Below are 24,036 nucleotides of genomic sequence, written 5' to 3'. Positions count from 1 at the left end.
ATGATCTGGTATACTAGGAGTAGTCATGAACTACTGGGAGGTGGATACCGGGTACCTTGCGCACCTCCAGTTTGTGACTTGTCAGTACTACGTATGTCTAACGGGACATCGTACATATCGAGACGACCTTAGAACCTTGGTACGCGTCATCGCGTCTGACGCAGCATCGAACCCGCATCGACGCAGTATCTATACGGTATTGACGCAGCGCTGAACTCATCCATGCATAGTATCTATCGACTACATTGATGCAGCTTCATGTACCTAAGATAGCTCGCTCGCTCGGTAGGTATCAAGCCGGGTGCGGTCAATCGGGCGGGCGGGCGCCGGGCATTTCGAGCAGGAATGCCGTCACCGGAACAGAGAATGGGACGAGGTCCGAGAAAAGGCACGGAGACGGTGCACCGGGTATTCGCGGCGGAATCACGTGCTGCCGACTGACTGACTGACTGACTGACTGACTGTTAGTTCCCACACAAGGGGTACGATGATCGGTCACGATACCGTGGGGATATTACTTACACCCTTAATGGCGCCCCTGAAGGGTCAGCCTTGTCGGGGGGTCTGAATCCCTGGTTCGGGCACAATGGTCGTCTAGCGGCTTGGCAGGCATGGATGCCATCGATGGGTGATTCGAGCATGGGATGTTTGGATGGACAATAGACATGACCCCAGCATGGGTCAGGCAGAAAGGTATCGAAACATTGACGCTGATTCATGCACTAGACATTACCAAGTACCATGTACGGGGTGGCCGATGTCCCCTGCAATCTTCGTCCGACTCGCAAGAGACTGAGATATTGTTGAATAGAATATAGGAAGAACGAATGATCAAGGCCAGGATAACCCTGCCTTCAATCCCACATAGACTCCCCCAGCACTTTTTCTAACCACCTCCGCCCTGGCAGGCAGACTGTCTCACCCACTGTGTGTGCCGTTCACGCCATTCGCTTGCCCATTCACATCGGCCGGCTTCCAACATGTATAAACCTTTGCCTCCCAGTGCATCAAGGGCTCATTTCCAACCCACGCCGTCGGCACTGCCCGATTCTGCGTGACCTCTCTCCAGTCATTGCGATCTCTGTCTGGCCAGTTCGGTACGTAGTACTGAGGCCCCGGAGTATCTTGATCAGTGAAGTTGGCGACGACGACGACTGGATTGGTCGTTCCTCGCACCCAAGCCATAATCCTCCCACCACGGCTGTTGTCGACGTGGATGAACGATGTGTCGTCCGTGCCAAGAGCAGGGCAATTTTTGCGCAGGTCAACGAGGGTGGCAACGTAATTGAAGATTCGGGTGCGCCAGTCCTCACTTTTGCGCTCGTAGTTGACGGGATCTGACTGTTTCTGGGAAATATCGAGGTCCATCTGGTCACAAAACTCCTCACCAGCGAAGATCATAGGGATCCCAACAGCAGTGAGAAAGCATGCGAATGCCAGCTTGGCACGTCGTTCGATGTCATAGACTTTGCAGTTGGACAGGAAGTTGTACAATCTTTCTTTTCGTTCCCCTTCGACGTCGTGCGAGGTGATGTAGTTCACGGCTTGGGCTCCATCCGTGTAGCCGTCCAAGGTGCAGTTGATCATCTTCCTGACAGTCCACTCGAAGTCGTCGCCGTCGGCTGCTTGGCCGATTATTGCCGCTCGAAGGCGACCCTGGAAAGGTTCGTTCCACAATGCGTTTAGGGTGCCAGAGGAGAGAAGATCTTTAGGCACACTCAGCTCTTCTCCAATCACGATAAACTTGTCTGTTGAGCCGCCTCTGGCCTGATGCAACTGCCATGCGTAGTCCTTATAGTACTTGATGAAGTCATAGTTGGCGACATTATTTATACTGTCCAGTCTGAACCCAGAGACACCGAAGTTGCTTAGCCAGTGATGAAGGTGAGCCCTATGGAAAGACCACGACGGCGCATGCTGCAGACTCGCTTGACCTGTCTGAGGATCGTACGTCTGCTGGGGATCCTTGATATACCGCCAGAGACTGCCTCCATACGAGTTCCTTGATCCTTGGTTGTGGGACGTATAGCTGTCCGGATTTTTGGGCTCTTCGAATTTTGCCAGCGGGTCATTTGGGTTCACATTGAGGTCGACAAGATGGAACTGCATGAAAGCTGCATATATGTAGGGGTCGTGGCCAAAAGCCATGACAGTGTCCAGAATGAGTCTCGTACTAGGAGTTATGGTTTGAATGAGTTGAATGAGGCTCGCAGTCGAACCAAGGTCAGCATCTGGGGCAAAGTAATGAGCAGTTGAGTATCCCCACTGATCCAGATATTTGGAGTCTGCGATGGGCAAGAGTTCCAGGGCATTGACTCCAAGATCAGCCACAATGGACTCATTCTGAACGGCAGGGATGCTGCTGAATTTGAGGCCTGGACTGTCTTTGTCGAACAAAGCTTGGACGTCAGCGAACGTCCCTCGATCGACCTGCTTCCCATTCGGGCCGGACTTCGCCCACGATGTTGGCAACTCGTAGATGACCATGTGGTTGTTTGCGGGAACTTGGGGTTGAACGGGAGCAGCAATGGGGGTCAGCTCTGTCCCATCGACATCGCTCGGCCAAAGCTTGCCATCACGGAACTTGATGACTGCCGGAGGCTGCATCGAATCGTCCCTTGTTTTATCACCGAACTGCCTGTAGTCCACAGTGTATGCCAGGGGGTCGGTCACAGTGATCTTGGAGCCTGTCTGAGTAGGGAAGGTGTTGTCCACCTCGAACCAGTAATGGTAGACCTTGCCATTCTCGAGCGGTGGGTCTATGGCATCCAGAGAGATTTCCCAGAGACCGTTCTGTGTTTGTGACAGGTTGCCGCTGAACAGACGGGTCACAGCACCCGGACTTGGATTGGCCTTGAACGTGCCGAGAATCAGTCGCGGCGCGGACTGACTGGCTGGATTCCAGAGGACGAATCCTTTCTTGCGGCGTTCAAGCAGATCGAATGTCGTCGCCATGGTGTGAACTGGAGTACTACTATACTATAGTACTTCGTAGCTGAGAGTGAGGGAGGCAAGGAGAGGGAAGAAGGGAGGGAAGCGGGGATGCTTCGTCTCTTTTGAAGATTCAAGGACGAACACGGGACAGGCTGAGAAGGCACAGGCTAGAGTGGTCTTTCTCCGCAGAGGCTGAGGCTGAGGTTCAGCTGGGGAGCTCTGGAGCTCCGAGGACGAAGCAGGTGCTGCGGGTGCTCGCTTTGCCCTGTGGATAAGATGTCAACAGCAGGTCTTGGGAGGTGCAACAGACGCAAACTCGTGAAGTTGCGGTCTGGGCCCGATGAGTGCAGATGGCACAGCTTGCAAGGCCACAGCCACTTGTGCTTGCTGCAGCCGAAGCGAGGCGACGGTCGCCTAACTGGGCAGGAGCGCCTTCGGAGCTGAATACCATCACCTCCACCAGACCAATGAACATGAAGCAATAGACTTCTAGAGCCCATTCTCGAGGACACCTGAGCTAAACATGCATATACGGACGGAGAGAAGCCAGCCAGCCATAATTACCATTGATAAGTCATCCTGAACGGCAGGATGAGTCCATATTCCGGAAAGCTCTAATTCTACCTCGTGGCTATAAGCTAAGCCTAATTTAGCTATCACATGTCACGTGACGGAGTTTTGAGCGTGTCACGATTCCTACCTAATCAGGTAAGTACTATAGAAAAATTCCTACTATATATATATAGTATTATGTTCTAATTAAGTACTAAGTGGCCCACCCCCTAGGTTTTGAACCGGGTCAGACCTAGGCTAGACCCGGGCTGGACTCGATTCAACGATTTAAGCACCACTGACTCGGGCTGGACTCGAGCTAGACTTGGGCTGGACTTAGGCTGACTCGGGCTGACCCAGTCTGAACCAGTCTGACCTGGTCTGAAATCGGTCTGACCTATATGTAGTCTAATCTAGTCTAATCCAGTTCCAGCCCGAGTTGACCTAGTTCCAGCTCGAGTCCAGCCCGAGTCAGTGGTGCTTAAATCGTTGAATCGAGTCCAGCCTCAGTCTAGCCCGGGTCTGACCCGAGTCCAGACTAGATCAGCCTAAGTTAGACCGGGCTGGAACTAGGCTAGAACTGGGCTGGACGCGGGCTGGGACCGGGTTGATACCTAGGGGTAGGGGCAGGATACTAGTAGTATGTAGCTACTCTTAGTCTATGTATATACTATATAACTTAGTATTATATAGCTAATTACTACTATATATATAGTAGCTGTAAAAACTCGAATCTTCTAATTTTGATAAGATCTAATTACTATATAGTAAGAAGAACTGAAAATTACTAAGTAGATAGTATATATTATATACCATAGCATTTCGCCTTTTAGGGGATAAATACTAGCACTAAGTAGGCTAGAGATACTATGTACATACGATATAGAAGTGTTAGGCCTGAGTTACTAGAGCCGTTACCTCAATTTGTAGTGGGTTAGATACGGTCTAGCTTTGATTCAACTCGAAATAGTAGGAAATCTACTTAGTACATAGTAGAATATATTAAGTAAGGTTTCTACTTTGATATATATGTATTTAAGTTCTTAGTCCTATCCGATATATAAATATATCACGAATTCTTCCTAATACCGTTAGTTCATCTTCTTTCGGGAAAACTTTCATCCGGAATAATGTCCAAATTAGGTAATCACGTGAGATTAAGAAGATACTAAGTACTTACGTATATACATAGTTATACTATCTAGATCACTTACTATCAGTACTACAAACATTTATATTTCGCATATAGTACTATGTGTACTATGTACTATGTAGTAATAGATACTAGTACTATGTACATAAGTACTAGCCTAATACTGTATACACAAGTAAGTATGTATGTATCTATACTTTTCTATTCCGAATCAGAATGTACTAAGTACATAAACAAGTATACTAGTAGTACTATGTATGTACTGGTAGCTGAGCTTCCTTTGCGTCTAGACCTTCTATCTCCGGTCGGTTTATTTTCTACTTATAGTACGTCTTGAGAACACATTTCTCTCCCATCCGTCCAATGGACTGACTTCGACTTCTCTCACAAGCTCGTACTTGCCAAGTCGCGGCAGCAGGACAGCCCAGATGAGCCAATAGACTCCTCCAGCAGCAATAATCCCCATGCCGACCACACAGTGCAGGTAATATGGGAGATTCTTATACACGTTTTGCCCATCAGTGGGTGGCACAAACGGAGCTGCGACGAGGTATAGGTTGCTGAGGAAGAAAAGCAGTGTAACGGGCCAGGTGGCCCGGATGGGCGGAGACCATTCCCAACGGTGGGGGTTGACATAGAGATATAGAAGTCCGGCGGCGACAAAGGCATTGACGATGGACAAGGGGTACGAGATGACACTGGTGGTAGAATCAGCCTCGAGCGGTCGGTAGGGAATAGCGGACATACTTCAGGATGAAATTGTACGCCTCTCCAGGGGGAGGTGCAAGCATGATTATCACCGAGACACACCAGTGCTCGAATAGACCAGCAAGGGGTGCGTTGAACGGCTTGTTACTTGCCCACAAACGGGAGAACGGGAGAATCCCCTCACGACCGAGTTCTTGGACCACTATGCAAACACCATCTTGTTAGTACGATTTGCAAAGACGTATCGGTTGACAAGGGGCTATCACGTACGACGACCTTGAGAAAAGATGACGCTGAGGACATTTCCAAAGGCGGACAATGCAACAAACACCGAAAGCGCCCGCTCTGCCCGTTTTCCGAAGACATTGCGAAAAAATGATGCCGCAAGAATACGGCCAGAAGATATGATCTCTTCTTTAGGAACGGCAGCGAAGTAAGCAATCTGCACACCAGTGTATGATTAGCAATGCACCTGCCAGGGCTGCGAGTCAAGGTGTCATGTGACCGTACGTTGACGAGCATGTAGATGATCGAAACAAAGATAATCGCCGTCGGTGCTGCGATCTTGAGGGTGCGAATTGGATTCTTCGTTTCACTCAGGGCGTAGTTTGCGTTGCTATATCCGATGTACGACCATATCACGTTATATAAGGCTGTAACGACTCCATATCTGGTGTAAAAAGTCAGCAAATGACGTCCGCAGACGGTAGCTGTGGCACTGACGCGCTGCCGGTAGTTCCTTCAAATGCATTGTCAAAGTTGTGGGGCTTTGGCACCTTGAGAGCACCCCCAAGGGCAGCCTAAAAGACATGTCAACCAGGTTCATTTGCGGGTAGCTCCCTCGACGACTTTAACTCACCCAGCCAGACACAACAATGAGTAGCACAATGATCAGCTTGATGATACCGAGGAGGTTCTGCAACCTCAATCCCCATTTGAGCGCACATCCATGCATGAGAAATGCGGCAGTGATGCAGCCTAGCCCGACTCCACGTTGGTTCCACCTCGTGACTTCGACCTCAGCAGCGTTGAGAATGTACTCCCCGAAAATGACCGAGTTAGACCCGGCCCATCCAAGAAGAACGACATATCCTGTGTAGAATCCTGTCGCGAGGTATTTGGGATGTCGATAGACAAACTCCAAGTAATTCTTCTCGCCTCCGTTCTTTGGGATGGCAGTGCCAAATTCCAGGTAGACGGCCATACCACACATGGCGATGATCATGCCAGCAACCCAGATGAAGAGGCTAAGACCAACGCTGCCGGACAGCGAGAATATCGTGCTCGGGGTTGCGAAGATGCCGGTTCCAACCATGCGGTTGAAGATGAGGAAAAAAGCGCTGATGACACCAATCTGACGCTTCGTCTCTGTCGTCTCTGTTAGAGTGTGGACGAGGTTGGTGGAATCTGGACGTCTGTCAGTATATATAACGTTGTGATTCCATGGCATTGACGCGTCGCTTGGTACCATCTTTGCTTTCTGATTCGATGTCTATCGACGTTTCGTCTTTTGCACTTTGGAAATGCGGAGCCGCAAGTGTGCGCTTGGGCAAGTAGGAGTGAAGTCTGCTCAGCATGCTGGTAATTCTGAAGATCCTAGAGTGTAGAGTGGTGGGAATCAGGCGTGGGCTCAACTTCTGCCGTTCCCTGCGTATATTTATCAATGCCATCGGACGTCGCCTCTGAGTCGAGCTCTCTGCAAGACCTGGATAGGTCGAAACCGACAGGTCTCGCCATTTTTGACGTCGTATTGACAGGAAAATTTTGAAGCTAGCCTCGAGGCCGAGAGGAGACGTAGTGGTCAGCATTAATTTTCGACACGTATAGGTGGTGTTATTTTGTCGACTGAGCGAGCCAATGACTGTCCCAGCGATCTGTAGACAGCTATACTGCGGGTGCAGGAGGCAGTTTTGCTGGCTAGGAATTGTGATCGCGCCATTCTTGGTGGAAATTCGTCTCGCATGGAGTAGGGGAAAAAAGATCCAGGGTTGTGTTTATTGAGTAAGAAAAACACGATCCCTCGAGGCTGAGAAAGTCCTGAGCGGATAGGATCGGCTCTTTCCAAGGGCGATGACCCACTGTGAACCACCATCAACGGGCGTTTGCGCAGAAAGAGAGGGCAGAAGGGACCCAGTGAGCGATTGCGTGATTGGGAGGAAAAATGATGGATTGAAGGAAATGAAAATGCCTCCCGCCCCAACACCCTTCCATTGCTATCTTGGCATATTGGCGGATGCGGACTCACTTTCGTCTGCTAGGTATAGACGATTTTCTCTGACCTGAACAAAACAATAAGAGCATGCCGTGTGTGTTACAACTTGTCCTTCAGATGAAGGAAGGAAGGTGGTTTAACTGCAGTCGTCGAGTCTGCGCTTTCGCCAAGCGTTGAAATGACGTCGAGACTTCCTTGGCACGCTAGTCCGTATGCAGGCGAAGTCGGAGACTTCAGCCTCGCCACCCTGTGAATCCCAGGTAGGTTTGACTTCCCTAATAATGAGGTTGTGTGTACTGTTGGCCTTTTCAATCACCTTATTTTTGTGGATGGTCACAGCCATGGTTCTCAAAGCCTGAGTGTGATCATACAATAATCAATAGGGTTTGTCACCGTGCCCCATAACGCCTCTTTTCGAATACAAATCGGTCGAATGCGATACACTTCATGGTCGACGTCCAGCACCATCTTCCGCTCCTCGGCCTGGTTCCAAGAGTTATATACTCCTGCGATCAGTAGAAAAAACCATATCAGTCCACGAAAACCCATCGTGAGGACTGCTGCTTGGCGAAATCAAATGTCCAACAGCCAAACAGAATCTTGAAGCGTTGCTTCTTCACCGGTTGGTAAACGTGAGATAGATGGACCGGCAAACAAAAGCATGAGAACAGCGAAGAAGGCCTGCAGTGCAGTGATCACCTGCGGCCCGATTTGTTCCTCTGACACGATTCATTATGCATACACCACCTTGAGGTCGGAAGTAGATCATTCTCCTGTCACCTTCATCATCTCATGGTGAGTAACACTTCAACAACGGTCGTAGTCCTATCGGAGCGACGTTTATGCCTTTAATATGCCTGGCTTCTCACGATTCCTCCCAGAGCCCTGCCTGCGAATGTTTCTTCTTCTTCCTGCGTGGTGGCGTAACTTCAGTGGGTTCTTCCACGGGAGAATACAGGACTTCCTCGATTTTATCTTGGCGTCCCGATGGGCCAGCAGGACTTGGTGAGGGATTGCTTCCACTCTCCTCGAAGGTCCCGTTCCCACCGATCTCGCTTTCTTGTCCATCATCTGTGACTGTGTCTGTTATCACCTGTCTCCTTTCATGGCTGTCCTCGTCTGATGAGTTTTGCACTATTTATTGTATTCAGCATTCTGTGTGGTGTCCTGTTTACATACTGTAGCCTCACCTGATATATTGTGTCGATCGAAGCGCCGAAGCTGACTTAGACCGCTGTTGAGCGTTCTCACCCTCTGCTCCAATCGTTCGCGCTCGACCCTCGACCCCTCATCTTCTTCGGCAATTGCCTTGACTGTTTCATCGGACAGCAGTGAGACGACCCGTGGGCTGAAAATGACCGCCAGTGGCTCCAACAGACATTTTTCGACACCGAGGACGCTGAAATCGTCCACGAATTTCTTTCGCGCAACCTTCGCCGCCGCCTTGTCAGTGAGTGCATTGGAGAAACAAAAACAAGTCTGCCACGGCAAGTACTCGCCTTGTAGTAAGCTAGCATGCAATCGATTGCCTCGGAAGCCGCGAAGCGTTCCATGTTCGCTTCTGTCTGGGTTCCGAGCGCATCGATCAACTTATCCATACTAAAGGTGTATTTTTGTAACCCTGATTCAAAAACTGGGTATTCTTTCCCAAAGAATTCCATCAGTCTGTCCCTCAGATATCGGCGGAGGTGCTCTTCGCGCGCTTGCTGGACGCTTTCTGTGAAATAGTGATTGTAGGTGACCGGATGCCCTGACTGCTGAGGTTGGAGAAGTTCCGTCGTCTTGACGCGTACCGCTTCTTCAATCGTTTCAAGACGAGGATTGATGACGTATTCCAGAAGACCTCTGAGGCTCTTTTCGTCAAGAACCTCCTCCAGCATCGGCATTATGGCCTTTCGGACATCCCCAAGGAGGACGTCAATGCACTCGGTCACGATCCCTTCCCATGGCTTAGTTTGAAGATAGAATAGATCGCCTATGATAAGAGGGTTGTATGTCCCTGGCAACTCTCTTCCTCGACTTCGACGCATTCGCTGTTGGACTTCACTGACAAAGTCAGAGCGGTGGATCTGGTTTTCTCCGGGCTCGATAGTCTCCTCGTCGTCAATTATCCTTCGTTGCATTCCCATTTCATGCACGTAATCTGCAAAATTGGATAATCGGTTCTGGACCACAGCGCGCAGTCTCCTCTCATACCCTTCGTCCTCCATAGGATCTCCGAAGAAGGAGCTGGAGTAGATTCCATTTATGCCGTGGTCAAGAAGGGCAGTGAAACGGTCGCTGCTGTCCAAGAGGTATCGGCGTTGATCGTTCAATGTTTGTCTCGCTTTTCCCAGCCTTTGTAGACCAGACTCTGCGTCTTTGCATGATTGTTGAACTTCAGCAATGAGCCCTGGTAGCTGTGATATGATATGGTCCTTGAGCACATTGCTCAGCCTCGGTCTCAGGGAATCGATACCAGCAAGCGAGCGTGGCATTTTGGCCCATATCCCCTTGGACAGAAATTCGGCCTCAGATTCATCTCGCTGTTTGAGAGAAAAGTGTTGTTCTTTATGCTCCCGGTTTTTGAGGACGTGCCATCCGAGGCGGAACGTGAGCCGAGTGTTCATTGCAAGATCATAGAAGGATCTCTCCATCTCAGAATCCTCGGGTAGGGTGTCTGGTTTGGTGATTATGCCCATTGTTCGATTTCCGAGCGGATCGACTTTTCGAGTGAAATTGGTGACCTTCTGTAACGCAATCTCACTTTTCGCCGAGATGACTGCCAGAATGACACTGCGTTTGTTCTCTATGTAGGATAAGACCAATGACTCCACGAAGTCGACTCCTTCTGCGGTCTGAAACTCGTCGGGCGCATGATAAAGACCAGGGAGGTCAACCAATGTCAAATGAGGCTGTTTGGGGCCCGAAACCTGTACGCGGAGGACGTCCTTGGAAAAAAGCTGGCCATCTTGGCCGATGCCGATGTGTTTTTCAGCCTGTCTCACGATGCTCGCAAATTGTCCAAGGTCGACGGTTGATGCCTTGAACGCTCGGATGCGGTCTTGTTCGGCCGGGGAGCGCTTTTCATCAGCATGGATAGAGGCTCGGACGCCCACGTCTGAGGAGCGCCTTAGAATGAGCTCGGTAGCAAAACGAGTGCAGACGTTGTCCTTGGCTGGGAATGATAAGCCTGAGATGGCCTCCAACACAGAGCTTTTGCCAGATGATTGGTCACCGCACACGATCAGCTGTGGAAGGCTGACATATTGGCTGATGCCTTCCGACCTTAATTGGTCAATGACATTGAGGATCTCTTCATGGTCCTTCGATTGAAACTGTATCAGAGGCGCCAAAGGATCGTCATTGTCCTTGAAGGAGTTATTATCTTTGGTTGCCATTGTTAGTTGGCCCCTGGACCCCAGTATGGGTACCGAATCTCTTGGATGAAGAGTGGAATATGCTTTCAGCACTCTCTGCTGTGAGTGAGAGGTGATCAGAAAAGCAGGATCGAAGCCTTCGGCGAGCTCTCACTCGCTATAAGTCACGAGTATTGGTGCAACGGGAGAGTTGTATGCCAATCTGCCGATTGTCGCTCGACATGCATAAACCCCATGATGATTTTGACGAACTGAGGAGCGACACGTCAATATCTCGCCGAGGCGCAGTTCTAGCAGCCAAACCAGGCGCATGCAAGCAGGGCGCTCCAGAAATTGAAGGAGACGGAGCGGATTTGCTTCTTCAAACCCAATGAAGACACTTCTTCCGCAGGCCGGTGAGTTGACTGCAAATTCAAGAACGGGCATTGGATGGATTTCTTGATGATTGGGATCAGCGGCATGAGCATGATTCTTGGATGGCTTCTCCAATGTACAGCGCAATAACCAATCGACAGGACACATCCATCGTGGTTGGCAAGCTCCGGGATGAGGCTGCCTATGAGGTTCTCCAGAAATTGTCCGTTGTTCCTGCTACGATTCTGTAGCTTATGCGGGCATTGACGGGGTCCATAGAGTCCTGGTGGTAGATTGCCACACCGGTTAGCCGACAGGGAATCTCCCCACAGGCTGAGGGCTCGTGTGCAGTTGATAAAGCAAGTTGTTTGCTTTCGACATTTGACGTCCCCTTGGCCGATCGTTCGAGACTCGCCTATACCCGTCCCGCCTTCATCCCCCCGGCGCTACGACAGGTCGCCCTGGGCCGTACCTAGACTCCTCCGCCGTTGCTGTTGGCTGTGCTTCGTTGTCGCTAGACGCCTTGGGACGGAGCGCTTCGCCGATGGGTGTACGTTTGTATGGCATATCTCCTGCTCCCAATACTAGCTTCGCTATTGACGGCTATAGAGAGCCAGAATTCCCAAGAAATAAGTGGTCATACACACCCAAAACAGCGATATCTTCATTCAATTTCCATATACATTTCGACATATATACACCGTCTCCTTCGTTGGCCACCTCGTCATTATGCGTTAGCGCCAGACTTTACGGGGTGTAGAGCCATCATAGGCGCCCAAAGATTGCCTCCATCTTCACGTAGCATCGAGGGTATATTTGTTGCATCATGATTCATCCATTGTTTGAATGTTCTCCCGGGGTAGCCGGGCACCCACCACCACGTCCCGCCATTGAAAAGCTCGTAAACGCCGTTAGGATCGTACATTGCTTTTCCAAATGAGAGACCATTGTTCTCTCGAGCGTTGTCGGTCGGCGAGCCGCCATTGAACAGTTGTTCCAACTCTTGAACACTCACTTCCCGGGGTGCCTGAGGATGGTGGTACCAAGGATGAGGTGGGAAGACGACTTTGAGTCCGTGGTAGAGCGCAAACGACACGGCCGTCGCCTCTGACGACAAAGACAAACCCTGATGGACCTGGGCGTGATGCATTGCGTTGAGCAGATTCCATGAATATCTCCCTATAGCCACTGGGCTGTAGAATCGCGGGGTGTCTTCCCCCTGCTGAAAACCCTGGATCCAACCCTTGAATGGCCAGTACTTGGTCGTCCTCACATCCGCTAAAGCGTTTGTTAGAATGAGGTCAGCGTCCTCCCCAACACCCCACTCGAAACTGTCCTCGTGAGGATCAGCAACGGGCGGTTGAGGCCCGATGGGATGTTCGATATCGGGGATGCGGATGGGTCCCCAGATGCCGCCACCGCCCAGGCTTTCGTTGATGACTGCTCTGAACTCTTCATAAGATCCATGGATTTGTGGCATATAATAATATGAAGACCGTTCGATTGATTGTTTCCGGGGCTCCTTCCTTGCAAATTTTGCCATGGCGGCCAACCACTGCCCGGAGTTGCCCGTGAATTTCATGTCCATCTCAAGCTGCCAGTAGTGGTCAAAGCCAGGGAAGAGTTGTGCAAACAGTTGAAGAGGCTGGTAGACTTGGAAGAAAGCCGAATGTTCAGAGATTCGCGGATACCACGACTTGAGTAAGTCGAGGTTGAACAGCACGGCGATGTCTCGAAATTCGGCAGGCACCAAATCTTGCAGTGCTGTCTCATAGCTCTGCGAATCATGGAAGATCTGTCGCGTCCCATTCTCGTCCTTAACATCCACCAACAGAAAGACAGCATTGTCCGCATTCAAATCCAGCCCAGCCTCGACGATCAGTGACCGCAAATGGTACAAGTCTAGGGAGGTGTAGTTGTAACCTTCCCAAGTACGAAGCACAATCGCCGACCGGCCTGTGGAATCTGTCCTCGCCTTCAATTCCTCAAAGCCAGTCTTTGTAGGCATGCGAAACCTTCTCGCCGTGGAGATGTTTTCCGGGTTGCGGAAACGACGCAGGTTCGAAGCGAGACATTCATTCTGCAAGTCCGCCCACTTTACCGAGCTCCACTGGACGCGCGTTCGCTCGTAACTCTCCAACTCTTCATTATGACCATAGGCACCGTATCTTGAGTCCGGAGTGTTGAAGGTAAGAGGTAGGTCCAATGCCGCAAACGAGCCGCCCACAGGGTTCGGAAAGGCTATGATACGGTCAGCATGCACAGCAAGCAGGAGCCATCCTCCTGTGACCACGTACGCGAGTCTAACGATCTTGCCCATACTTTGTCATCGAGATTCTTCTGCACGGACCTTCCTCTGGGTCCCACGCACGATTGTCGCGGTGCAATGGGCGGCGGTTGCAATGGGGAGAGAGTGGGCACATCGAGGTCAAGGGGCGCAGTCAAGGGATCGCGCGAAATGTCAGCGTCGCGAGTGAAATCGCGATACAGCAAGACAAGAAAGCAGCTCAGTCCAACGACAGCCAAGATATGGAGACCATACCGTCGCAAAATACCCAACTGTATGGCCATTGCACGGCCCACCGCAGCCAGGGGGAGGGGCAGCTGCGAGACGCAATCACGCAAGGTTCCGTAGTGATGTACAACAACTCTTTTCAGCAGCAGCTTGACGCCGCCTTGGGGGGCTTCAGCCTCATCCGGTGCGTCCGTCAATCATGAGCGACGTCAGCCTCGTGCTGCTTTTCCAAAGCAGCAGTTTCTAACTACTTATAGGTTAGTGGATTCTCGCAAGGCTGGCGTGACCTCTCTACTGGATTGCGTAATGGGCCACATCAGCGAGACGCCTGAATTTGAATTTCCTTCTGCATCTCCTTCTCTGCCTTCCCTAGTAAAGCCACTGAATGAGCATCACGGTATGTCGATGTACTATTGCCATCCACTCTCCTGGGATTTTCCAAGACCGGCAAGTCAGGCGCGAGTATAGCGAGTACTTTCTCCTTTCTTGACTAACGACTCTTCGTCGACCTGATGTCTAGCCCACTGAGCGGAGCCTTGCCTCGATCTCGCCCCTGCTTCGTTCACAATTGGACCGAACCCAACCCCTTCAGCCATGCTGCTTGATTAGATTGCTCTGGTGGTATGTCGTCTCTTTCACAGATGCCATAATCTTTGCTACTCACAGATGCCGAAGTCTTTGCTACCCCGCAATCAATGGCACACCCTCGGGCAGAAGGTTCCATGATTTTGGTTACCACATCAAATGTCGCCCTCTGTCAATTCTCCCTCGCTGACTCGCTGTGCCGTAGGCCTAGGAGCAGCCATGCAGACACTTTCCGCTTTGGGAGCAGATAAGATTTTCTCGCTGCATGCTCCCAAATCCAGGAATCGTGGCACCAAGAGTCATTTCGCGCCGCTTTTAAGGGTTGAAAAGCGACAAGACCTCCCTCGATCTTCCAGTGCTAAGTTGGACATTGTCTCTGCAATTAGTGAAAGCCGAATCCCAACGACACGCGTGGGCCTCCCCCGAAATATGGGTTGGGGACTCATGGCATTCCTGAGTCCCTCTTGACTTACTCAACTGCAACGGTTCAAACCCCGAAGGGTCCAAGTTCCAGGCGCAGCCGCGGAGAACTATGCACGACTGTTCGAACCCTTGATGGGCTGCGGAACGAGTTATTTGTCATGGCAGACAGCCCATACATTTCGCAGCTTACCAGTAGGGTGTTTGTGATTGGACGAGATCTGACTTGTTCCTGACTAGAGAGTCGAGACCAAAGTCTTCCCCGCAAATATTCGTCATTATCAGCCACGACAGATCGACTGCATGGGCACTGGGAACGAGATTCCCTTCCGGCCTTATGGAAGTCGAGGATCTATTGCAGAATGCTGATCGACCCTCTCCGAGAATAAATACCAGTGGGAAACTCAATCCTATCAATGTTCTTCACCATAAGTGACAACTCTGTCTTGCTGCGCGCTGCATTGGTCGCCCATCTCATCCATCATGCCTGACTACATTCAGTGGGACGCTCCTGGTGTGGAGGTTGAGCAGCCTGGCGAACAGGAAAGGATCAAACAGGTGGCAGAGCAGTTCTGCAGATTCCAGATGATGAATTTCGAAGAACATCACCACGCCCTGCGAGGCACTCACCTGAAGACTCAGGGGGTATGTCGACTACATCCCGACTCTCGCAACCTTGCTGACAAACACGGACAGTGCGTCGCTGGTAAATTCATCGTGCACAACAACCTCCCTCCGCATCTCGCTCAGGGAATGTTTGCAAAACCTGGCACATACGATGTCATCATGCGGTACTCTTCCCTGACGCCCAAACTTGTCCCCGACAACGTGCCTGCACCACGTGGCACTGGCATGAAGATCTTTGGCGTCGAAGGCGAGAAGATCTGGGGAGAAGACAAGAAAACCCAGGACTGGACCTTCAACAACTACCCCGTTCTCGAACTTCGCGATGCTCAAACCACGTACGAAATTGCGGACTCACTTGCGAGAAACTGGGACAATATGCCGGAGTTTGAGAATGAGCTGAAGAAGCGTCCGGACGCGGACGTGGCATGTCGGCCAGCGACAATTCCCCCGCAGCACAGTAAGTTGACATGCTTGAATTGAGTTTGACGAACCTGACAACCGTCTTCCAGTGGTGGCGATGCCAGAATATTCGCAATCAGCATATCGATTTGGCGACTATGTGGCCAAATTCGGTCTGTTCCCACTGGGCGAAGAGCAAAAGAAGCTCGAAAACACCTACATCAAGGACACCGACCCCAAGAACATCATTTCGTCAGAGCTTCGCAAGTTCCACCTCAAGAACAAGGTGACGTACTCGTTCTGCGCGCAGCTTCTGCAAAACCTCGATGAGCAGCCGGTTGAGGACATAGGCGTAGAGTGGGACGAGAAGAAGTACCCCTTCGAGCAGATCGCCACCCTTGAGTTCGAGCCACAGGACAGTTGGCTGCCCGAGTTTCGCGTTTGGTGGGACGACAGGATCACCGTCAACAGCTGGCATGGTCTCAAGGCCCATCAACCACTGGGCAGCACCAACCGTGTGAGAAGGGTCGTGTATGCCGAGTCTCGCAAGTTGCGGTTGAAGGTCAACGGCCACAAGGACTATATTGAGCCTGCGAGTTTACAGGAAGTGCCATATCAGGTGGCCACGGAGGCGTAGAAGGGCTCGGTACTCCCACAATATGTGGCAGTTGAACGTCTGCAATCAGCGAACGAACTTATCAGCATGCAATGCGAAGAAGTCCTATGACTTTGAAAATGAGAGTTGTAATTTAACCCCGATAAGATCCCAAGAAGCTTTGTAAGGTTTTGTTGGTGCTCTCAGTTACCTAGGTGGCTGTGACTCCCTCTAGTACTCGAGAACGAAAAATCTAAATGCTAATTACGGCTTGATCCTAAAGTGTGAGTGAAGCCGCCCGCTTTAATGTGAGTTTTAACTGGCGTCGCTGGGTGCTCCATTGCTGGGCAAACACTCCGGGGGGCCTAATCTCACCCCTTGCGATAGGCGACTCCTGCCTCTGCGCTACCAAACGAGGTCTTTTCTCATGTGCTCGTTCTGGTCGCCAAGTAAGCCGCGGGGTCAGGCTGTTTATAACACCATGGCGACATTTCATGTGTGTTGACTCCTTGATTCGAGCGACTCACGTATCATTGACCAGACCAAGCGGGATTGCGGAACACCATGCTGACGATCACTCTGCTTTGTACCGTTGCCGCTGCGTTCGTGATCTACTTTCTCATATCCTCGATTTCTACGAGACGCCGCCATGCTGTAGCCGCAAAGCAGCTCGGCTGTAGGCCAGCACCCACAGAATACACCCCGGATCCACTGGGCCTTGTGAACTTGATCAAGACCCTACGCGCAAACAGCAAGAATGAGGTACTCGAGCACATCCGAGGCGTGTTCGACGACGTGTCGCTACGCATGAACAAGACAGTGTATTCTTATGACACGAACATCCTGGGCGACAGGGTGTTTTTCACCTGCGACCCACGGAACATTCAGGCCATTCTCGCTACTCAGTTCAAAGATTTCGAGCTAGGAAAAATCCGTACAGCCGCGTTTGCGTCACTGTGGGTTGGCTTGAGACCGTATCAACACTGAAAATGGGGCTGACCCGCTGACCGCTTGGAAACAGACTCGGCCACGGCATCTTTTCGGTGGATGGGAAGCAATGGGAACACTCTCGCGCCCTTCTACGGCCCCAGTTCTCTCGCGATCAGGTCAAGGACTTGGATCTGGAAGAGAAGCATGTTCAAAACTTGCTCACAGCACTTCCTGTGGAAGCAGACTCCTGGACGAGCACCACCGACATTCAACCCCTGATATCCCGATTCACCATGGACTCGGCCAGCGAATTCCTCTTTGGAGAGAGCACAAACATTCAGCTCTCTGCACTCTCCGAGGAGGCCGCGGCCAAAAATGCCGAGGCCAAAAATGCCGAAGACCGCGCCTTTGTGCAAGCCTTCGAGGCCTGTCAAGACCGCATGGCCAAGGCCATGTTGCTGAACGAGTTCTACTATCTGGTCCTGACCAAGAAGCATGGAGATGACTGTCGATTGTGCCATCATTACATCGACCGATTTGTGCACAAAGCTCTGGGCCGCGACAGCAAGCAAGATCCAGTCGAGGGCGGCAAAAAAGAAAAGTACGTCTTTCTTGAGAGCCTTGTCAACGAGACGAGGGATCCCATCGAGATACGTAATCAACTTCTGTCAATTCTATTGGCCGGTCGCGACACCACCGCCTCGTTGTTGAGCTTCTTGTTCCTCATGCTGGTCCGGCATCCCGAGGTATTTGACGAGCTACGATCAACCATCATTGAAGATTTTGGAACCTTCAAATCGCCTAAAAATCTCACCTTTGCGAACTTGAAGGCCTGTTCATATTTACAATGGTGTATAAATGAGACCTTGAGGCTTTACCCTAGTGTGCCTCTCAATGGACGGCGGTGCGCAAGGGACACGAGCCTGCCTTTCGGGGGCGGCGAAGACGGCCTTTCGCCTGTTTTCATACCGGCTGGAACAGAGATTGCCTATCTAGTGTATGTAATGCACAGGCAGCCTGACTTCTGGGGCCCAGATGCGGATGCGTTCCGACCAGAGCGGTGGCAGAATCACAAGTATGGCTTCGAGTATCTGCCGTTTAACGGTGGGCCAAGGTATGTGATTCGACTAGAATACCCAACCCGTACTAAAATCGGCCAGAATCTGTCTTGGACAACAATTTGCTCTCACAAAGGCAGCATACGTGACTGTTCGCCTCCTACAGCGCTTTGACAAGCTCGATGGATCAAGCATACCCCCAGGGCCGATCAAATGGGCTGTAACCTTGACTGGTAAGCCCAAAGACGGAGTCAGGCTGCGGCTGCATGTTGCAGCTGAAGACTAGTACGTTTTCGCTGGCGGCAGCGGGATAGAGCACTGCATCAAAGCAGAAGTTGGGAGGAAGGTGAGTCGAAAAAATCGTCCTCGCTAGTAAGGCTGGTGTTCCGTGGCCAGGAGGGTTGGGACTGTGAGGCCAGTTCGACAGGCCAATAGTACTTACAGTCCCAAGGGTGGATGGTATGACAGGTCTTTTTGCACGACAGTACCTAGGTACAATGAATGATGCTGATGATGCTGTTCTCGAAGTCAGCCTCGGCACATGGTGATCCGAGTCTAACCTGCTGTGGCTATAGCGGGGGCCATTGACCCCAAGTCTCTCCACACGGAGGCCATTAGGCTGAGGTTTCACGCGGGGACCTCATCCACCTGGGCACGTCCCGGCGCCCTTCGTACTTGGACTTGTGCAGAGGCAAAGTTCGTGGGTGTGGCCGCGTAAGGGTGCACAAAAAGAGACTCCCATCGGCATCTCCGGGGAAGTCGCTGTGGTTCTACTCCTCTATATGCTCTTCCCCGCTTTGTCTTCTATTGGGTACATGAACTTCAAAGTACTATGTACCTACTAAAGTCCCACAAGTATACTCACTGTCACGTCTTTGATACACGGGATCGAGATCTGGAGAAAATTTATTCCTCCCAGCAAAAGCACAGAAATAAGCCCGGACCAAGGACGGCTTCCTACCGGCCGGAGCAATCAATCCCTATCCAAGGTTTGCCTTGGATTCCGAGAAATCGAGATACGGACCTTGGCGAGGCTTTGCACGGGACCTAGGCTGCATTGACTTTGGTGGTCTCGAAATCTGTCACGGTTAGCTCATCCATCGCGGTTCCGAGATGGAGGCATATTTTGGGGGTTGACATTTTGAGTTTCCTTTTCTATCGCTCCGCGCCCCAAATTGTGGAATGCCTCTCGCACTTTACTTTCTTTCCCACCCAGGCAGATGGCCTGACAGCATTTTTTGCTCTTTGCAATGCGGGGCCCTATAGCGCTTTCCCGAGGGTGTTTTCGGTTGTCGGACACTGACACTGGTGTTCAATGAGTCAGTTGAACTCAGTTGATTCCTTTTATGAGGGAAGCTTTTCTCTCGGCGCTGGATACGAGAAGTTGAGCCAAGTTTGTTTTACCTTTCTTCGAAAGACACCAACATCACGATTAGGTCTCAGCCCTCGTGTTTCGGACAAAGTGTTGTCCCCGGCAGGCTAATCAGGATTAGAATTGCACATCGGTATTGCACGCTCAGTCCGCCATCATGCAGCCCAGAGATTTGAAGTCGAAAGACAAGTTGAACTTGTATACTATCGGCTTGCTCGCTTTTATTGGACTTGGATCATTTACTTTTGGATACCCTGCTGCAGTCATAGGGACTTTGCTTGGTGGGTGTCTCGCAAGGGAATCGAAGATTGAAGAAGGACCAACTTTCATGTTACTGACCTTATAAATCATCCAGGTCAACCGTCATTTTGTACAGCGTTTCCGAGCCATGTTCGACCTGATGACCGACTGACACGATTCATTAGTGGACTACTTCGAGCTGGAGACCCGCTCCAATGGAACAGACCTCATATCCACCATGAACGGTATATTCCAAACGGGGGGTTTTATAGGTACCCTCATTTTGCCCTGGGTGGCAGATAAATGGGGCAGGCGTTGGGCACTTGCAGTTGTGAGTCCGCAGGATCTCCCTAGCATATATACCTCTTTGTTTGCTGATCAGCTGGACAGCCTGCGATCCTTGTCCTTATCTCCGGAGCCGTGATGGCTGGCAGCACCAATGTCGGGGAATTTATTGTATTCCGATTCTTTAGCGGCGCTGGTTCGTGGATGTCGGTCGCAGCAGCCCCGGTACGTAGCTGAATCCCCTGTTCCCAGGCACGGTCAGTTTCTAATCGGATGCAGCTTATGATGAGCGAACTCGTCCCCGTCAATCTGAGAGGTGGTCTTGTGGAGATTCACGGGATATTCTTTCAAATTGGCTACATGTCGTCTGGCTGGATCGGGTTCGGCACCTTCTTCTGGCCCAACAATGGAAACAATTGGCGCCTGCCGGTCGCTATCCAGTGTCTCTCTCCGCTCCTGCTACTGGCCGGCCTTCCCTTTTGCCCAGAAAGCCCAAGGTAACACGAATAATTCCCCGTGTCTCCGATCAAATTGTTGCAGAGCATTGATCTCTTTCCCAGATGGCTTGTTATGCAAAACCGAGACGAAGAGGCCAAGCGCGTGCTCGAGAAGGTTCATTCGCACTCTGATGACGGCCATGATCGGGCCCACGCAGAATTGTACCAGATCCAGAGACAGGTCGCCATCGATCGAGAACTGAAGTGCACCTGGACACAGCTGTTCCGCAAACCCTCGTACAGGAAGAGGGCTATTCTGGCAATCGGGACTACGGGCATTGTCCAGTTTGCTGGCGTGTTGGTCATCAACAGTACGTTGGCGTATTCACTCCGCATTGCATCCTGTTGACGGTGGAACAGATTACGGTCCAGTCATCTACAAGCTTCTGGGCTACGGGTCCGAAAAGCAGCTGCTCTTCCCCGTTGTCTGGCTGACTGTCGGGTTCTGCCTCTTCCTTGTTGCCCCAGGCTTGATCGATCTATTCCCCAGGAACATTCTGTTGGGTTGTGGCATTATCGGTTGTTCCGTTATGTTGATCATCATCTCGGCCCTGATCGCCAACTTCGTCCCGTCAAATAACACCGCCGCCCTCAAGGCGACCGTTGCATGCTTCTATCTCTATCAACCGTTCTATGTCATTGGCCTCGACGGTACTATGCCAGCAGAGCTCCTCTCTTCCTCATTTACTGATTTGTGCTAGGCACTCAATTCACCTTCCTTGGCGAGATTTTCCCTACGCATCTTCGCGCAAAAGGCGTCTGCCTTGGTAGTGCCATGATTGCGTTGATGAACATCATCTGGCTTCAGTCTGCCCCAACGGCATTGGCGTAAGTCCAACCTTCCTACCACGAATCATCGAGTCGTCCTCACCAGAGTGATTTAGGAACATCGGCTGGAAATACTTCCTGGTCTTCATCATCGGTGGAGTCATCGGCGGTGTCTTGATCCTCATATATTGGCCCGACACACGAAACATGCCATTGGAAGAAGTTGCCGCCATCTTCGGTGACGAAGACGAGGTTGCGGTTTATCAGTACGAGCTCGAAATCGACCCCACGACTCATACGGTTCGGGACCATCATCTGGAGGGTAAAGCATTGCAGGTGCACCAGGTCGAGGGCGAGAGAAAAGATGGCCAAGTGGAGGTGATGCCAGAGGCTCGAGCGGAGTGAAGGAGAGACGCATCGTAGTGCAAGTATAGTACCTGGGTACTTGGTATTTCAAGTACCATCGTTTTTATGTAAATAGATAGACAAGAATGACACTTCTATCGGCGGCGGTATGTACAGAATGCTACTGGCACTCCAGTTCCCCTGTACACCTGCAATGCCTTGACGCAGTGGTACAATACTAGTGGCGATATCAAGCCCAGGTGGCCCCAAAAGCCGCACGACATCGATGGACCCGTCCGTCACAACTTCTCCCTCGCCGCGACCCACAGGCCATTCGCTTCGGTCAAGACCCGCCCCTGCTCGTCCTCGAGCGACCCGACCAAGAACCACTTCCGGCCCTGCCTCCTCTCGAGCCTGGACTTCACCACCACAGTGGAGGGATTCATCACGGGCGCGCGGTAGTGCGTCGTGAGATAGGCGGTGTACAAGTTGGAGCGCCTCCCCATGGTCTGCTGGCGGTGGATCTCGACGCAGATGCTCAGGGCCTCGTCCATGAGCGCGCAGAGCACGCCGCCGTGCGTCGTGTCCTTGAAGCCATTCAAGTCGGAGCGCAGATCAAGCAGCCAGATAAAATCCGGCGGTCCTTTGAAGTTCTTCCTGCCATCATCACCATCATCTCCCCGTCGTCCTTGGGATTTCGGCTGCCACAGCGACTGCGACGGCGACGGTTCTTCTGGCGGAGTGACAAAATCCTTCCGGATCAACGTGAGCGCGTTGGGGATGGTGCCGGGGGATCGGATGGTCTTTGCGAAGAACGTGTCGACGCCATCGGACTTTGGGATGCGCGAGAAGGACACGATGGGCCTGTACGCTGGGTCGTCGACGTATTTTCTGGCCCATGTCGCGCGGAAGTGCTCGATCTCGTCCCGGGGCACCGGGGTCGAATTGATGTACTCGAGAAAATCGGCATAGTTTGGTCCCATGGTTGAACCGTCCGCTCGTACGGTCACCTACAACTGCAAGTGGGTGAGTTGCTCTATCTCAAGGTCATGAGGAAGGAAATGTTGACTACTAAGTACCTAGTATCGGAATGTGGGTACCACACTGCTTCCTGTAGGTTGTAGCTGTACATTGCGGTACAATGTAGCTTCTGAGCCTCGGTTCAACTTTGTGGATTCGGAAATGATCGCTCGGTAGGCGGCGCGCGATTTAGTTCCGCACGCCAAGCGCTTGCAGTGGCCGAAATTATCTGGTAAATACATAGTACATATACCTAGGTATGTATCAATCGTTGCGTGACCGCGTTAGAGTCAGAGTCGCAGCTCAGTGCCCTCTTCATGATGGGCGCGAACCACTCCTGGCCCTTGGAAGAAGACAAAGGAGATTCAAAATGCCCTTTTCTGCCAGTTGACCCCGGGGACTGCCTGGCATTTGATGTATTTGGCTGACGATGTGCTGAGGTTAGGTACATAGTAACTATCACTGAATTTCAATGTTCCTCGGACACCTTTGAGCTCTTCTTCACCTGTAGCCAAAAAGGACTGCATTTCGGGAGCCGCGTGAGATGCACTTTCTGAAGAGAGAGTTCGCTTTCGTGAACCTACCCTGCTGTTGGTTTTTTCTACGCGTGCGGCCTCTTTCACTCTCCAAGCTCTTCCAGCGCGGCCTTATGAACAAGCCTTGCTCTGCTAGAGGCTGGCCGCGGCATTGCCGTCGACCCAATCCAAACGCATTGGCATTGTGTCCTTTTCTGGACTGGGTATGGCCTACCTACTCATTAGCACGAATCGCTAATTAAAACGGCTGACGGGACTTGGTAATTATCCATCAGGTCGGGTTTTTAATAAAGATGTCCGGCTCGATCGGATTGTTGGCGTTAAAAGCTCTGTCCAACGGGGCTCAAACCCTTATCGGGTCGGCGTAGGTCCCCAGTCTGCAGTCTAGTTTTATATCTGTCTTTCAATATTACTACATACATATGTATAGTAAGATCGGCGGTATACTTAGTAGCACTATGTACATAGTATAGTACCTAAGGACACGATTGTAGACCCTAAAGTACATAAGAGCGACCCTAAAGTAAGAGCGACCCTAGAGTAAGAGCGACCCTAGAGTAAGAGCGACCCTA

General features: G+C 51.3%; 7 protein-coding genes across 7 annotated transcripts; 2 read left to right on the top strand and 5 right to left on the bottom strand.

Moving 5' to 3' along the window:
• Positions 1–918: 918 nt before the first annotated feature.
• On the bottom strand, positions 919–2,955 carry Z520_11256 (uncharacterized protein; the record flags this gene model as incomplete). The annotated part of the gene is made up of 1 exon (XM_016781745.1): positions 919–2,955. The coding sequence occupies one exon, from the start codon at positions 2,953–2,955 to the stop codon at positions 919–921; it is 2,037 nt and encodes a 678-aa protein (XP_016627106.1).
• A 1,994-nt stretch (positions 2,956–4,949) lies between these two features.
• Positions 4,950–6,924, bottom strand: Z520_11255 (uncharacterized protein; the record flags this gene model as incomplete). Its single annotated transcript, XM_016781744.1, has 7 exons — positions 4,950–5,337; positions 5,387–5,549; positions 5,618–5,789; positions 5,858–6,017; positions 6,071–6,147; positions 6,207–6,754; positions 6,816–6,924. The coding sequence occupies 7 exons, from the start codon at positions 6,922–6,924 to the stop codon at positions 4,950–4,952; spliced, it is 1,617 nt and encodes a 538-aa protein (XP_016627105.1).
• Positions 6,925–8,424: 1,500 nt separating this feature from the next.
• On the bottom strand, positions 8,425–10,939 carry Z520_11254 (uncharacterized protein; the record flags this gene model as incomplete). The annotated part of the gene is made up of 3 exons (XM_016781743.1): positions 8,425–8,693; positions 8,750–8,990; positions 9,035–10,939. The coding sequence occupies 3 exons, from the start codon at positions 10,937–10,939 to the stop codon at positions 8,425–8,427; spliced, it is 2,415 nt and encodes an 804-aa protein (XP_016627104.1).
• A 1,060-nt stretch (positions 10,940–11,999) lies between these two features.
• On the bottom strand, positions 12,000–13,843 carry Z520_11253 (uncharacterized protein; the record flags this gene model as incomplete). Its single annotated transcript, XM_016781742.1, has 2 exons — positions 12,000–13,513; positions 13,570–13,843. 2 exons carry the CDS (start codon positions 13,841–13,843, stop codon positions 12,000–12,002), a joined length of 1,788 nt encoding a protein of 595 aa, XP_016627103.1.
• A 1,432-nt stretch (positions 13,844–15,275) lies between these two features.
• On the top strand, positions 15,276–16,455 carry Z520_11252 (uncharacterized protein; the record flags this gene model as incomplete). Its single annotated transcript, XM_016781741.1, has 3 exons — positions 15,276–15,437; positions 15,489–15,876; positions 15,929–16,455. 3 exons carry the CDS (start codon positions 15,276–15,278, stop codon positions 16,453–16,455), a joined length of 1,077 nt encoding a protein of 358 aa, XP_016627102.1.
• Positions 16,456–16,977: 522 nt separating this feature from the next.
• On the top strand, positions 16,978–21,968 carry Z520_11251 (uncharacterized protein; the record flags this gene model as incomplete). The annotated part of the gene is made up of 10 exons (XM_016781740.1): positions 16,978–17,369; positions 17,435–18,457; positions 18,504–18,634; positions 20,199–20,344; positions 20,404–20,523; positions 20,578–20,795; positions 20,859–21,106; positions 21,156–21,446; positions 21,497–21,623; positions 21,680–21,968. The coding sequence occupies 10 exons, from the start codon at positions 16,978–16,980 to the stop codon at positions 21,966–21,968; spliced, it is 2,985 nt and encodes a 994-aa protein (XP_016627101.1).
• A 239-nt stretch (positions 21,969–22,207) lies between these two features.
• On the bottom strand, positions 22,208–22,891 carry Z520_11250 (uncharacterized protein; the record flags this gene model as incomplete). The annotated part of the gene is made up of 1 exon (XM_016781739.1): positions 22,208–22,891. The coding sequence occupies one exon, from the start codon at positions 22,889–22,891 to the stop codon at positions 22,208–22,210; it is 684 nt and encodes a 227-aa protein (XP_016627100.1).
• Positions 22,892–24,036: the final 1,145 nt, after the last annotated feature.

This window comes from Fonsecaea multimorphosa (genome assembly GCF_000836435.1).
Source record: "Fonsecaea multimorphosa CBS 102226 unplaced genomic scaffold supercont1.37, whole genome shotgun sequence".
Lineage (NCBI taxonomy): Eukaryota > Fungi > Ascomycota > Eurotiomycetes > Chaetothyriales > Herpotrichiellaceae > Fonsecaea > Fonsecaea multimorphosa.
The sequence above is the reverse complement of the archived record's forward strand: the minus strand, read 5'-3'. Positions and strand labels throughout refer to the sequence as shown.